The sequence below is a fragment of the Mya arenaria genome, chromosome 12, assembly GCF_026914265.1.
Source record: "Mya arenaria isolate MELC-2E11 chromosome 12, ASM2691426v1".
Taxonomy (NCBI): Eukaryota; Metazoa; Mollusca; class Bivalvia; order Myida; family Myidae; genus Mya; species Mya arenaria.
The window spans coordinates 10,362,545-10,379,862 of NC_069133.1; the positions used below are offsets into that span (position 1 = coordinate 10,362,545).

General features: G+C 35.9%; 1 protein-coding gene and 1 long non-coding RNA gene across 3 annotated transcripts in view; one reads left to right on the top strand and one right to left on the bottom strand.

Moving 5' to 3' along the window:
* The window catches only part of LOC128211521 (nucleolar complex protein 3 homolog), a 39,505-nt gene extending 31,253 nt beyond the window's left edge, over positions 1-8,252 (top strand). The window contains exons 18-22 of the mRNA XM_052916416.1: positions 1,857-1,967; positions 3,632-3,760; positions 4,062-4,156; positions 5,361-5,445; positions 8,107-8,252. Coding sequence (XP_052772376.1) covers positions 1,857-1,967; positions 3,632-3,760; positions 4,062-4,156; positions 5,361-5,445; positions 8,107-8,196 — 510 coding nt within the window. The 3' untranslated portion in view covers positions 8,197-8,252. The remainder of the gene's footprint in view (positions 1-1,856; positions 1,968-3,631; positions 3,761-4,061; positions 4,157-5,360; positions 5,446-8,106) is intronic.
* On the bottom strand, positions 8,096-17,189 carry LOC128211522 (uncharacterized). Of its 2 annotated transcripts, none has more exons than XR_008257300.1 (3): positions 16,923-17,189; positions 8,981-9,143; positions 8,096-8,220 (listed from the first exon to the last, which is right to left on the bottom strand). It is a non-coding gene; the product is annotated as an uncharacterized LOC128211522 (long non-coding RNA). The 2 variants fall into 2 exon arrangements; XR_008257299.1 differs by lacking the exon at positions 16,923-17,189 and adding an exon at positions 16,673-16,775.
* Between the last annotated feature and the right edge of the window lie 129 nt (positions 17,190-17,318).

A 17,318-nucleotide genomic window follows, 5' to 3' on the forward strand; every position in this document is an offset into this window, starting at 1 on the left:
TAAATAACATATGTTTTATTTAAAGAAATAAAGGTGTCACAACAGTACATTGTTGCATAGTGATATTTTGTATTTCCATTTTTGGTATCTAAATTTAAACTTATTTGTTTTACCACAATTGTACGAAAAATAGTTCAACATTTTTAGCTCGACTATTTGAAGAATAAGGAGAGCTATACTACTCACCCTGGCTTCGGCGTCACACCTTGGTTAAGGTTTTGCATGTAAGCACCTTTAAGTCATTATCTCAGTAAAAACATCATTTATTGCATTGAAACTTTGGATATGTATTCCCAATTATCTAACCTACTATATGTAATGAAATTAGATAACACTTATTTGAATATAATGCAAATAATTGGCCTTATATTATTTGACTTAGAAATTCTGGTTAAGATCTTGCATGTAAGCACACATAGGTTAATATCTCAGCAACTACTTCATGTTTTGCATTGAAACTTTATAGAATGGTACTCAACCATCCAACCTACTTAATTAACCAAGTTAGATAACTTGTTTGCATTTAATGCAAATAATTGCCCTTTATTATTCGACTTAGAAATTCTGGTTAAGGTTTTGCATGTAAGCTCACATAGGTTAATATCTCAGCAACTACTTGATGTATTGTATTGTAATTTATACAATGATACTCAACCATCCATTCTACTTAAATAACCAAGTAAGATAACTCTAGTTTGCATTAAATTCAAATAATGGCCATTTTTTATTCGACATAGAAATTCTGGTTAAGATTTTGCATGTAACTCTTTCTCCCACCTCAGATAAGTAGATCCAGAATTTTAACCATCCTGGAAATTCTTATCTTGCCCAAGGGGGAAGATAAAACGCCCGTATGGAACTACTTTTTAATGGTCATCACATTGTAATTACCTCCCTTGTTGAAGACTGTCGTCTGTTCCATCATAGAAACCTTGTCTTGTGGCAATATTTAGATTGCTAATTAATTATTTCTCGTTTCAAATGTCACCATAAACAGTTTTCACACAACTTTCAAGAAATAATGCTTCACTATCCTCAGAACTATTTAAATACCGATTTGACTTTAAACATAATCTGAATCACTGGGCGCATATCCATGACACCCACAAATGATCACATATCCATACGCATTTATTTTCACTACGCACAAAAGAGTTCAAGTAAAAAGTACATTTTTACTTAATTTTGTTTAACTGAGATGGGAGAAAAAGCATCTACCATAGCCGCTCGTGTAGGATAGGTTCATCCCGACCCTGCGCTCGGGTTGGGATGAACCTATCTTACACTCTCGGCCATGGAAGATGCTTATATGATCTTGCATAAAATATAAATTTTGCCCCTTTATTATTTGACTTAGAAATTCTGGTCAAGGTTTTGCTCACATATATATTGCATGTAAGCACATATAGGTTAATATCTCACAAACTACTTGATTTATTGAATTAAGACTTAATACAGTGATCCCTGCAAGTTTCGCCAAATCTTTTCAACCCTTACGCTGAAAATCGGCGGAATAGTCGAGCGCGCTGTCTCTGTGAAAGCTCTTGTTTTTATCACTCTCATGGGCACAGTAATGTTATGTGAAAGTGTGGTCATTTGTTGATATTGAAATTTGAACACCACATTCTTCAAATGTAATAATAATTCCTTCATTCAACTCTCCATAATAATTAATCACTGTATTCTTCAAACTATTTAAAGTGTCATAACAGGGCTTTATATCATGGTGATATTTTTATAACCCTTTTTGATCATTAAATTTTGAACACCAAATTCATTGAATATAATGCTTATCCTTTATTCACCTTTTGAATTGTAGAAAAATAAATTATAATTGTTTTTCCAAATGTTTGAAGGTATCTCAACAGCGCATTCTGGCATTCCTCAAGCGTCTAATGACCCTGAGTCTGCAGCAAGCACCAGACGGAACCATTGGCCTGCTCAGTGTGATCAGAAGCATACTCATTGTAAGGCAGTATACATGTACAAATCTGATAGTTTGAATTTATATTTTCAGCTATTCTGATTTTCGAAGAGTAAAAGTCATTTTTTGTCATAGCCTTGGGTTCGTTGTCTGCAGACTGTCAGCATCATTGTGCAAAATCCGTGACCATTACATATTTTTTTTTCAAGATATTCAAAGAAAATTGGGTGCAAATTACCAGGGATACCCATTTCTATGGTATTAATATAAGGAAGATAGTTTAAGGCATTCAAAAGAAACTTGGTACATATGTTTATCACAGAGGCCCATAACTCAACCAGTAATAATTGTTTCAAAGGGGTATAACTTAACAATTATTACTACCACAGTTATGCCCCTTTTTCAAATGGAAAAACAAACAAACGTAGGATGTTGTTCTCTCCTCTGGACCCTTGTACAACCCGTTTTAATTCTGCTGTGTAATGCTTACTATTTTAACTTCTGGAAGATTGAATGTTATTCATTATTAATTCATTAACTGTCATGAATTGACATGAAACACTGCTTTGAACTCAATAGGATGTATTTTTAAACGGAATGTTAAAGACTGTTTGTATAAACATATTAAAATAAATGTTTTAAACTTCCATAGTGTACTTTTATGAGACAATGTTGCTAGTTTAAGGATTTAAACATTCATTGTGCACTAATTGGGAGATGATTTTAATTGGTAGAATATTAGATCCTGTTTCCTCTAAATATGGTTGTATTTAAGTTCACGTAATTTGTTAGGAACTTGTTAAGTGTCAATGTGAAAAAATAAAAAAACAGAAAATAAGAAAAGTAATTTAAAAAACCTGCACAATGATTTAGAGCCTAAGGTCAAACTTAATAGTTTGTCTGACATATCACAACCTTTTACAAAAGTAGAAGTGACCCAAATTATGTATAGCCTCTCCAGTGGGCATTTTTTTTTCATTATGTAATTAATGGGTATGGAAGTACCAAGTTGCAGCAAAATACCTAGATCTCTGGGGCTGTATTCATTAACTTCTTTGAATTTCTTAACTTTAGTCTATTTCTTAAAATGTTCCTTGTCAAATTAAAACAAAATTTAATGTCTATAAAAAAAAGTAAATGAATGTATATATATAATATATTAAATTAAATAAATGAAAAATAGTATTTAAGATATAATTTAGTTATTGTCAAATGACAAGTGAGATATTTAACTTAGGAAAATGACTTAAGTTGTTTTATTGAAAACAAACGTGGGCCGGTATTCATAAAACAATTTTAAGTCATATCTTAACTTAAGTGACTTAAGTTAGGAAAAGACTTAAGATGTTTTATGGGGGGAAAAGTGGGCCGGCCGGTATTCATAATACAATTTCTTAACTTAAGTAAATTTCCTATTCTTTTCATAGTCAAATTAAAAGAAAAGTATGAGGGTTTTTAGCATTTAAGTTACTATATGTTGAATCAAATCAATGATAACAGAGTATTTCAGATATGATGGAGTTATTATAAGGAAATAACTTATTATTAATAAGATGATTTATGAATACCGCCCCTGATGTATATAGCTTTTGTACCCTTTTGCATTGTCCCTACAACATGAAAGCAAAGAGAGAGCATTTTGTGAAAAAACAATGTGTTTGAATGGTTGTGTATTAATTAAAATGCCACTCCTATTTTGTCTAACAGACGTACAGTTACACAGACACCATGTTGGACAATGAAGCCCAGGGTAGCGGGGTGTATCTACCTGAGCTAGACGATCCAGAACACTGCCAGGCCCATAACACAATGTTGTGGGAACTATTTCTACTACGGGTGGGTAATTTAGGGGCTAATTGCCTATAAGCACCAGTTGCATGCAACCTTGATGAAACTTCATAATTTAAATGTTTAAAAAATGTGAATTTTACTGACAGAATTGCATCTGTTGGTGATGTTCTTTCCTTATCCATAAGTCACTAAGAATGTTAATAAAGAAATCATTATATAATGAAATAGGTTTCAGCATAGGCAATACGTATTTTCACTATTTTGTGCTATTTAGTGTTATCTTACGCGAAAATCTGATTGTGCAAATGACATTGAAATAGAACCGACTTTTTATGATTTTTTCCAGAAACATTACAGCCCAACAGTGAGAAAACTGTGTACACATCTCCGCCATGGGGCTCCGACATCAGGAGAAGGGCAGTTGCCACCAGACCTTAGAAAGTAGGGATCTACTTTATATTAAAGTTTAATTAATCTAATTCCCAGGAGGTTTAACTTTCGCACCCTAATACCATGTGACTACACAAAGGGCGGAGCTAGTGGGTCACCTAAGTGCGAACACTCTATAAGTTAGAGTTCATATTGGCGATCTACAGAAAATGGTGCAAGCTTTCTCGGCTTGCCGCCTTGATGTGCTCGCTCCGGCCTGCCGCCTTGATGTGCTCGCTCGGCCTGCCGCCTTGATGTGCTCGCTCCGGCCTGCCGCCTTGATGTGCTCGCTCCGGCCTGCCGCCTTGATGTGCTCGCTCCATTTTTTGTAGATTGCCACAATGAACTCAAACATATACATGATATGGAGCTGCAGTAAATTGGGTAAAGCCTTGATTGTCATTGGGCCACCAATTTGTGCAAATACCAAGAAACAAACAAACATGCGTGAATGCCAATTCTTTTGCAGTATGATCCAATCTTGTTGTCTTCAGTCTTATTTGACCTTTTCACCCATGTGTCACTGTATTTCATCACTTCTGAATTCAGTGTAGTTTTAATTGTGTTAAAAGGCCACATTGTTTTGTAAAAAAAAGGGAATTTATTGTACTTCAGATAATTTTTATAGAGATGTTAATGTGAAAAAAACCTCAAGTTTAATTGACACTAGTTCTGACAAATACTTTCACATAAACACCTCCTGTACTAATGAAATGACTTCGTTTGGTTTGGGGTTTTAAAAGGGTCATGATGTCACGCTTAAGTTTGACTCATTTTTTGTTCATGAATTTTCCATGAATATTAAAAGAAAATCATTTGTATTTACATCATATATTTGACTCAATCAAACATGACCCTTTATGAAAAGTCGGGACTTTATAATCTACAAAATACAGATTTGTAGTTTTCTTCTACATATTGACTCAATATCTGAATAATAAACAAGTAAGCGGAGCTTTACAATACTGATAGTAGCATGTGGATAAATTGCAAAGATATGCACTTATAATATGCATGCAAGTAATTGAACGTTGTCCATGGAGATGTTGTACAAAGTACTTACTTTATCCACTGACCTCCCAATTGGAATAATACAACAAACACTAAGGTCTCTTGTTTTTATTTCACTAACTTCAGTAGTGGGTGCAGCTCAACAAAAAAACTTGATATGCAAGATAGAACTATTCACCAATGGATTTTTCTTTTCTCCATCTAGGTCACCCAAGTTCCTATACCACATGTTCGAGAGTCAAGATTACTTCAGCAATATCCCAGAGAAGCCACGACATTTAAAACACAGGGTAAGTTTCCAATACGTTAACCATTTAATACATGGGGTAGGTTTCCAAAATATTAACCATTTTACACACAGGGTAAGTTTCCAAGACAATAGCCATTTAAAACACAGGGTAAGTTTCCGATACATTTACTATCTGATACACAGGGTAAGTTTCCAATACATTTACTATCTGATACACAGGGTAAGTTTCCAATACATTAATGATTTAAAACACAGTGTAAGTTTCTAACATATTAATCATTCAAAACACAGGGTAAGTTTCCAATACATTAAATATTCAATACATAGGGTACGTTTCTAATACATTAACCATTTAAAGCATGGGGTAGGTTTCCAAAACATCAACCATTTAATACATAGGGTAGGTTTCCAAAACATCAACCATTTAATACATAGGGTAGGTTTCCAAAACATCAACCATTTAATACATAGGGTAGGTTTCCAAAACATTAACCATTTAATACATAGGGTACGTTTCTAATACATCAACCATTTAAAGCATGGGGTAGGTTTCCAAAACATCAACCATTTAATACATAGGGTAGGTTTCCAAAACATCAACCATTTAATACATAGGGTAGGTTTCCAAAACATTAACCATTTAAAACACAGGTAGGTTTCCAATACATTAACCATTTGAAAAACAGGGTAGGTTTCCAATACATTAACCATTTAAAACACAGGGTATGTTTTAATACATAAACCATTTAAAATATATGGTAGGTTTCCAATACATTAATCATTTAAAACACAGGGTAGGTTTTCAATACATTAACCATTCAACACATAGGGTAGGTTTCCAATACATTAACTTTTTAATACAGAACAGAACAAGTTCTGTTCTGTTCTGTATGAAATAGTTAATTTGGATTTAAACATACAGTTCATCATCCATCAACACAGGGTTAGTTTCCAATACATTAACCATCTAATACACAGGGTAAGTTTCCAATATATTAACCTTTTAATGCAAAGGGTCAGTTTCCAATACATTAACCTTTTATTACACGGGGTATGTTTCTATTACATTAACCATTTAAAACATGGGGTATGTTTCTAATACATTTTACGATTTAAAATACAGAGGACGTTTCCAAAACATCAACCATTTAATACACAGGATAGGTTTCTAATACATTAACCATTTAAAACACAGGGTAAGTTTCTAATACATAAACCATTTAAAACATGGGGTAGGTTCCCAATACATTAATAATTCAATACACAGGGTAGGATTTCAATACATTAACCATTTGATAGGGAAGGTGTTTCCAATACATTTACCATTTAAAACAAGGGGTAGGTTTCTAATACATTAACCATTTAAAACACAGGGTAGGTTTTCGATACATTAGCCATTTAAAACACAGGGTAGGTTTTCAATACATTAGCCATTGAATACACAGGGTTTAAAACACAGGGTAGGTTTTCAATACATTAACCATTTAATACACAGGGAAGGTTTCCTAAACATTAACCATTTAATACATAGGGTAGGTTTCCAATACATTAACCATTCAACACATGGGGTAGGTTTCCAATACAGTAATCATTTAATACATAGGGTAGGTTTCCAATACATTAACCATTTAAAACATGGGGTATATTTCCAATACATTAACCATTTAAAACATGGGGTAGGTTTCCTAAACATTAACCATTCAACATATAGGGTAGGCTTTCAACATATTTACCATTTAACACATGGGGTAGGTTTCCAATACATTAACCATTTAAAACATGGGATAGGTTCCCAATACATTAATAATTCAATACACAGGGTAGGATTTCAATACATTAACTTTTTAATACAGAACAGAACAAATTAACTGTTCTGTTCTGTTCTGTATTAAATAGTTAATTTGGATTTAAACATACAGTTCATCATCTATCAACAAAGGGTCAGTTTCCAATACATAAACCATTTAAAACACAGGGTAAGTTTCCAATACATAAACCATTTAAAACACAGGGTAAGTTTCCAATACATAAACCATTGAATACACAGGGTAAGTTTCCAGTACATTAACCATTTAAAACACAGGGTAAGTTCCCAATATATTAACCTTTTATTACACAGGGTAAGTTTCCAGTACATTTACCATTTAAAACACAGGGTATTAAGTTTCCAATATATTAACCTTTTAATACACAGGGTCAGTTTGCAATACATTAACCATTTAATACACAGGGTAAGTTTCCAATATATTAACCATTTAAAGCACAGGGTAAGTTTCCAATATAATAACCAGAGGCAAGTTATTTTATTTGCATAATAGGAACTTACTTACAAATAGAACTTGTTCGAGTCTCTTTTAATTCATTACGTTCATGATATTTCAATATTACACTACACAGTTTCCGAGTAACTCTCGACATTATTTAAATATTATAAATCATTTGTCAATTGACGGTACATTAATATTTATGAACAGAAACTGTCAAAGAATGCATTCCCTTATGTACAAATAAAAACTGTTTTTCATCAAACTTTAAAAAGAGATATCTTTTTACATTTTGAGCATTTGTCATATAACGAAAACATTGATGCTTATTGAGAAATGGAAAAAAAAATGCGCTATTTTTAAAAAAAAAAACACCCTATTTTTCACATCGTGTACACATCAATATATAATAAATAAAATATTTTATTTTTTTCCAGACTAAAAGAGGTGCCTTCCTGCAAAGCGACGTCTCCATGGCGGTAGTTCAGGCACTGGACATTGTAGATGACTTTGTGGACATTACGTGAATGTTAACATCCAGTGGTTGTTGTCTACCAATAAAATGAAATAAATTTTAACAATTGTCTTGTTATATTTTTTTTTCTGAAAAATCTTTAAATGAATGTGTTCATGTGAAAAGAAACAAAAAACGGTCTGAGGTCATTTGCTGACACTACAGATAGATATTTGAATGGTTTGCAGGAAAACTAGGCCCTGAATAAATATATATGTTTTATAATTTAAGGTCAAATACATGTGTACTTTTGCATATTGTCTGGCCGCAATATTGTCCATTTTTCAGTATAATAAGTTAAGGGCCATAACTTGTTTTTTACTGCATGAAATTTGAAGCAAATAGTTTATACCTAGGTGAACATTTTCCGAAGTGAAACATTAGTTTACCCTACCCTTAATACTTAAACAGGTACAAATTCAACAACTTCCAGTCCATTTTTCACCAAGTCCAGGGCCGCAATTCAGGTGATCTTTTTCATGAGGAGTGCAACATCACCCACTAAACAACTGTGAACAGGCCTGGTCAAATTGCTCTAAGTGAAATGCAGTGCCACAAAGGTGGAGGTCATATATATATATATATATATATATATATATATATATATATATATATATATATATATATATATATATATATATACAGATATATATATATATGTATAGACACATTTTACCAGGTCAAAGATCATAAAAATTGACATGCTGAATTTAATCGAACATATTACATGTACCTGTAGCCCAGTTGAACAACTTCACATGTTAAACATCATTTCTGCAAAGTTTTAAAAATCTTACTCAAATACTTATGTGATATTCTTGTGACATCACATTGTTGATCTAGTATGCTAATGGTCAAGCTCGCTTGCGGTGGGCGATGCATAGTTGTCACAATGGCGGTTCTGTCTTGGTGTGTGCATCCGTCCGTTAGGACTGAATTTGTCCGATCTGTGTCTTGACCCTGCATAATAGGATTAAAAAACACTTGCAATAACGGTTCACCATGATGAAGTGGCGTGTCACGGACAAAGCCAAGGTCTGGACGTCAAAGGTCAAAGTCACACTTAGAGATTAAGATTAAAAAGATCCTTTTCCAGGCTGATTCTTGACCATACAGTATAGGATTCCCATATAACTTGCTATAAGCCGGTTCACCATGATAAGCCGTGTCATGCAAAATCCCACTGTACCTTGCATATCAAGGTTATACATAGAGGTCAAAGGTTGAAATTATCCGCATGCACATACATGTAGGGATTACTTTGTCCGGCTGCGTCCACCTGCACATAATGAGTTCTTTGTCCGGCGTCGTCAGCATGCACATAGGGATGACTTTGTCCAGCTGCGTCCGCATGCACATAGGCACTACTTTGTCCGCCGTTGTTCGCAAGTCTTCAAACTTGGTATAGACGTAGTCATGGCCCATTCTGGTGTTCATATCGCAACAGACAACCATGTAAAGCCGATAACGTTTATTTGAATCGATCGTAAATAAGTGCATGATATTGAGACTGTGTGTGGTACCATCATACTAGATGACTTTCTTGATATGGCAGTGTCATCATATAAATGTCATCGATAATTGCTTTTTATGCCCCCGAAGGTGGGCATATTAAAATCGCACCGACCGTCCGTCTGTCCGTCCGTCCGTCCGGCTCTATAACTTTCCCTTGTATGGACAGATTTTAAAATAACTTGCCACATGTGTTCCACATACCAAGACGACGTGTCGCGTGCAAGACTCGTGTCCCTTCCTCAAAGGTCAAGGTCACACTTAGTGTTTATTCACAATGGAGTGCTGCATATAAGGACATAGAGTATAGGTTGTCGTGTCCGGGCTGTAACTTTCTCTTGTATGGACAGATTTTAAAATAACTTGCCACATGTGTTCGACATACCAAGACGACGTGTCGCGTGCAAGACCCGTGTCCCTACCTCAAAGGTCAAGGTCACACTTAGTGTTTATTTACAATGGAGTGCTGCATATAAGGACATAGAGTATAGGTTGTCGTGTCCGGGCTGTAACTTTCCCTTGTATGGACAGATTTTAAAATAACTTGCCACATGTGTTCCACATACCAAGACAACGTGTCGCGTGCAAGACCCGTGTCCCTACCTCAAAGGTCAAGGTCACACTTAGTGTTTATTCACAATGGAGTGCTGCATATAAGGACATAAGAGTATAGGTTGTCGTGTCCGGGCTGTAACTTTCCCTTGTATGGACAGATTTTAAAATAACTTGCCAAATGTGTTCCACATACCAAGACGACGTGTCGCGTGCAAGACCTGTGTCCCTACCTCAAAGGTCAAGGTCACACTTAGTGTTTATTCACAATGGAGTGTTGCATATAAGGACATAAGAGTATAGGTTGTTGTGTCCGGGCTGTAACTTTCCCTTGTATGGACAGATTTTAAAATAACTTGCCAAATGTGTTCCACATACCAAGACGACGTGTCGCGTGCAAGACCTGTGTCCCTACCTCAAAGGTCAAGGTCGCACTTAGTGTTTATTCACAATGGAGTGCTGCATATAAAGATATAGAGTATAGGTTGTCGTGTCCGGGCTGTAACTTTCTCTTGTATGGACAGATTTTACAATAACTTGCCACATGTGTTCCACATACCAAGACGACGCGTCGCGTGCAAGACCCGTGTCCCTACCTCAAAGGTCAAGGTCACACTTAGTGTTTATTCACAATGGAGTGCTGCATATAAGGACATAAGAGTATAGGTTGTCGTGTCCGGGCTGTAACTTTCCCTTGTATGGACAGATTTTAAAATAACTTGCCAAATGTGTTCCACATACCAAGACGACGTGTCGCGTGCAAGACCTGTGTCCCTACCTCAAAGGTCAAGGTCACACTTAGTGTTTATTCACAATGGAGTGTTGCATATAAGGACATAAGAGTATAGGTTGTTGTGTCCGGGCTGTAACTTTCCCTTGTATGGACAGATTTTAAAATAACTTGCCAAATGTGTTCCACATACCAAGACGACGTGTCGCGTGCAAGACCTGTGTCCCTACCTCAAAGGTCAAGGTCGCACTTAGTGTTTATTCACAATGGAGTGCTGCATATAAAGATATAGAGTATAGGTTGTCGTGTCCGGGCTGTAACTTTCTCTTGTATGGACAGATTTTACAATAACTTGCCACATGTGTTCCACATACCAAGACGACGCGTCGCGTGCAAGACCTATGTCCCTACCTCAAAAGTCAAGGTCACACTTAGTGTTTATTCACAATGGAGTGCTGCATATAAGGACATAAGAGTATAGGTTGTTGTGTCCGGTCTGTAACTTTCCCTTGTATGGACAGATTTTAAAATAACTTGCCAAATGTGTTCCACATACCAAGACGACGTGTCGCGTGCAAGACCTGTGTCCCTACCTCAAAGGTCAAGGTCGCACTTAGTGTTTATTCACAATGGAGTGCTGCATATAAGGATATAGAGTATAGGTTGTCGTGTCCGGGCTTTAACTTTCTCTTGTATGGACAGATTTTAAAATAACTGGCCACATGTGTTTCACATACCAAGACGACGTGTCGCATGCAAGACCCGTGTCCCTACCTCAAAGGTCAAGGTCACACTTAGTGTTTATTTACAATGGAGTGCTGCATATAAGGACATAGAGTATAGGTTGTCGTGTCCGGGCTGTAACTTTCCCTTGTATGGACAGATTTTAAAATAACTTGCCACATGTGTTCCACATACGAAGACGACGTGTCGCGTGCAAGACCCGTGTCCCTACCTCAAAGGTCAAGGTCACACTTAGTGTTTATTCACAATGGAGTGCTGCATATAAGGACATAGACTATAGGTTGTCGTGTCCGGGCTGTAACTTTCTCTTGTATGGACAGATTTTAAAATAACTTGCCACATGTGTTCCACATACCAAGACAACGTGTCGCGTGCAAGACCCGTGTCCCTGCCTCAAAGGTCAAGGTCACACATAGTGTTTATTCACAATGGAGTGCTGCATATAAGGACATAGAGTATAGGTTGTCGTGTCCGGGCTGTAACTTTCCCTTGTATGGACAGATTTTAAAATAACTTGCCACATGTGTTCCACATACAAAGACGACGTGTCGCGTGCAAGACTCGTGTCCCTACCTCAAAGGTCAAGGTCACACTTAGTGTTTATTCACAATGGAGTGCTGCATATAAGGACATAGAGATTAGGTTGTCGTGTCAGGGCTGTTACTTTCCCTTGTATGGACAGATTTTAAAATCACTTGCTACATGTGTTACACATACCAAGACGACGTGTCGTGTGCAAGACCCATGTCCCTACCTCTAAGGTGAAAGATACACTAAGTGTTTATTCACAAGGGAATTCTGAATATAAGGACATAACAGTGTAGGTTGTCAAGTATTGGTGGTATTTTTTATGTTCAGGGGCAATTTAAAATAACTTGCCATATGTATTTGACACGTAAAGGCAAGATCAACTTTTCATGTACTGACCTTGTTCGTAGGTCAATGTCACATTCGGGGGCATTCGTCACATACTGTGACAGCTCTTGTTTAAATGTAGAAAAATATTGCTGTTTATTAACACTAGTATGGCGCTAAATGTTTTAGCTCTTATGATTTAAACTTACTTATTAATTAAACCATTCATTATAACGTCACCTTGAAAGTGACACACTTGTTTGTCATAAATGAAACTATTTACAAATATCTCACATCAGTATATTTCCGCCGTAATAAAAAAATAAACACAGTTCTATCAAAATATAATTAGATTAGTATTTTAAAATCTTAGGTATTCGATACAGCGCGTGGAACGAATTGGAACGCTTGTCAGCCATTGGTGATGGATTGCTTAGAGACGTTACGTTGCAAATGTTACGTTCGGCGTTTATCAACGCCAATACGCGTTGACTTTTGCCAGATAGGTCGTGCATGAGCTAGGATTAGGTAGTGCTTTCTGGATTTGGCCGCATAAGGTAAGCATGGTTTACGTTCATCCGTACGTCCGTACGTGTGTTGTACCAGCTGGGTGCGTCTATGGATTTCACAAAACGTTTTACATACACTGCAACAAATTGCAAAAATATGTAATTGCATTAGTTATAGCTACAAAATCGAAAGAAAATGTGTCCAATATTGCTGGGGGTTTTAAGATAACGGCAATTGTTATGTGCAAAGGAAAATGATCAGCTCGACTAAATGGTGATATATTACAGTCGCCCTTGCGTCGGTGTGCGTGCAACCACGGACGTACATACCTCGTTTGATCTCAGTATTTATATTCACGTTATTGATTAGTGTATCCAGGGATATAAGGCATTCCGGTTGCATGACTTTTTATTGGCTTTCCCTTCTTGTTTTTTTTAGGATTTCCAGCGGTCCTTCAAATAATATGAATTCCTAAAATTGTTTAAGCTTTAGGTAAAATTCCTAACAAAAAGTGTAAAACCTCAATCCGTTGGAAGTGCATTCCCTGTGTATAATGTATGCCTAAACTGCATATAATAAAAGAAAATATTTTATTCTATAGGATTACATATACAGTAAACCCACAAATATTCTTAGGTTTAGCACTAAAATTAGCTAAAATCAGTTCAGAGTAACCCTAAAAATATTTTAGAGAGCACTAAAATGAGTTCAGAGTAGCCCTAAATTAGCTCAGAGTAGCTCTAAAATCAGTTCAGAGAAACTCTAAAATTAGTTTAGAGTAGTCCTAAATTAGCTCAGAGCAGCCCTAAAATCAGTTTAGAGAAGTCCTAAATTAGCCCAGAGTAGCCCTTTAATCATTTCAGAGAAACTCTAAAATTAGCTCAGAGTAGCCCTAATATCAGTTCAGAGTAGCCCTAAAATCAGTTTAGAGAAGTCCCAAATTAGTCCAGAGTAGCCCTTTAATCATTTGAGAAAAACACTAAAATTAGCTTAGAGTAGCCCTAATATCAGTTTAGAGTAGCCCTAAAATTAGTTTAGAGTGTAGTCCTAAATTAGCGCAGAGTAGCCCTAAAATCAGTTCAGAGTAGCCCTAAAATTAGTTTAGAGTGTAGTCCTAAATTAGCGCAGAGTAGCCCTTAAATCAGTTCAGAGAAGCTCTAAAATTAGTTTAGAGTAGTCCTAAATTAGCTCAGAGTAGCCTTAAAAACATTTCAGAGTAGCCCTAAAACTAGTCCAGATAGCCCTCATTTAATGCAAGAAGCCGCTGGAAACCTATTTTTAATCATGCCTATATTCGGCTTTTCTTTGAAATTTGGTAGCCACTATCACTCATTAATGTTTTCGCGGGAACGTCTAGAATGCAAAACTTCTTCATTGTTAAGGCGACTATAACTTATTGGCTAGATTTTCATTATCGCCCGCCCACTCTTTTTTCCCCGCCCCTTTAATTGTTAAAAATCAAGCAATCAATTCATATTGACCTGTTTTTTGAAAATATGGTTAAACTTGAAAAAAAATCCATTAAAGATGCACTCTTACTCCCAAACAAGATTTACCACATTTAATAATACTGTTTTAATATTCCAAAAAAAAAAAGGATGAATAAATGTCGACAACAATGGTTCTTATGAAGGATGCCAAGTTTAATTTGAAAGAAATGTGGAGACTATAGTAGATCACAGTAAATATTTTAGCATTCACCAATCATTTAATATTTTTGCGCTTTCTGCTATTAAATACATTGTTACCATCTTGTAATCAGTAATTGATAGTTTCCATAAATGCGTTATTAAGAAAGTAATTAAAGGTTTATCTGTAAAAAATTATGTTTGTTATACATGTGTACGTATTTATTTTGAATAAGAGTGTCACTTTAACTAAATGTCGCAATGGTGCAACGTCATTTTTTTATATATAAAGCTTCATAATCGCTTATCATCGAGCCGCGTAATACCTTTTGACGACTTTCAATTAATAAAACATTGTTGGTGTTTTGGTGTTTCGTCTTTTATCCAATTGTATTTTAGGGTCACCATATTAATGGCCGACGTCAGTTCCCTGTTTAAATAGTCGACGTCCGTAACACTTGAGTCCATATATCAATATCCGAGATACTTTGGATCCGGGTCCATTTGTTCAAGGTCAATGATATTTGGGTAGAGGTCAAGTCTGCATTCTTGAAATGTCTTCTACACAGTAGTAAGCACACCGTAAATGTCAAGGGTATGATTATTATGGTTAGAGTGGTAAATGGGTGCAACCAATCGTTTGTTGGTTCGATATACACTAGCCCCTTACTTTCTCATGACCTCCAAAAAGGACATTACGTTATAGTTAGATGACATGAAGTGAATTCTTAAGGATGAAGAATGGGCGGAGTCAGTGTAGCGAACGAGTCCTTCTTAATCATTAAGAAATTACTTCATGTCATGTAACTGACTTAGAATACAATCTCATTGGCAGATACATTGTCAATGGAAAATCTGTTGCAGGGAATGTGTATCGGATGCGTGTCAGTAGGCGGACCTTTAAACACGCGCGAAAGTTGAAATTCTTAATGATTAAGTATACTACTTAATGGTTGCCTATCTGCAATACTATTGGCTGGAAATGTAGGTTGTATTTTAATACTGGTTTCTACCAAGGAAACGGATTAGAACGGGTGTCATTGTGGCTTTAATTGTCTACGCAGTCGATTTAGAATAAATAAATTTACAATGAAAGTTTCATTTCGAGTTCATTAATATTAGTGAGAATTAGGAAGAACAATCGCTTACTTTATTTTTACTTGTGTACGATATTGTTGTTACGATTCAATAAAGGGAACATTAAGATATGTAGTGCGCGGCGAGACAATAAAACAAAATGTTTGGTTAACCACGTGTTACGATATAAAGACATAACTGGTATTTAATAATAATATTGCTTAATCATTGTTGTCACAACCTTGTACGTATGGCAAAACATGCTAACAGGGCTGTTTTCGCGGAGAACACATGCTTTTGAATGTGAACACATCATGTTTTATGATTTAAGACCGCCAAATGGCCAATTACACGTCGACGATTGGCAGTTGGGCATAACTTAAGCATGGGCCCGTTTCAATTTATATATATCTTGATTTTCGTCGTAAACTGAAATTTTCATGGCCCGATTCTTCAGAACTTGGTTAAAGTTAACAACGTTGTTAACGTCATCGTTGTTAATTTTCAAATCTGTATATCTCTGGAAGTTTCACAGATACGCTTATGATCCGCAGTATTCTTAACAAGATTTGAGAGAACTGTTTTAGCTGCACTTGTCTTATTTACAAATATAAGCACATAATATCATATTTTGCCTTTAGAAATAACAACGATTTCATTATTTTACTACATACATGTATACTACACCTCAACTTCCATTCCTTAAATGAACGGTCTTTCGGCAATTGCGATTATCATTTGATGGACGCAACGTCTTCGGATATGCCCGGATCGTGTACCAATATACGTGAAAACTGTTTTTATCACATGCTTACCCTTGTTTTCCGTGTAATATACACATTACGAATATTTTTATCTTACACACGCCAACAAATACTTACCTCAATAATGAAGCTGTAGGACTTCCGGGAGACAAATGGCTAACGAATCATAGTGCCAGAATTTGCAGAAAGCATCTTGTTCGAAAACTTTCTGATAACAATGTTCCGCCAACCAGATAATGCAGATCACTAGACACAGAAATATCCAGTCAGTCAACAAATACAGCCTCATCAGTGACAAACAAGACGAGAACATTTCAAACATCTCCATCTTAACAAACACATGCAATATGCAATCAATGCCACTTACTTGTCAGTTTAATCAGCTGTCGGTTACCAAAAACACAAATACAATTTCTGCAGCACAGGTTTCACACATTACACATCCCATGGCGGCTAGAACAGCATGTTCTCTGGGAACATTCTTGGTGAAACTTTTTCAACATCATCATCCATGCAGTACGGAGTAAGGCCTCGCCGTAATCGTCTGCATGCTGTGAAATTCCATGTACACTTAGAAAACGCTGCAAAATCATCGTAGAAATCGACAGCGAATTACTTTTAAATCCGTGCACACAGTAAAACTTGACAGACCGATGTAGGTCACACAAACCGCGTAAATGCATGTACGCTCAGTGTGACGTCATCAAATTGTGGACTTATTGGGTATTTTTGGTTAAAATTGTTCGTTATTCATGTTGTTGGA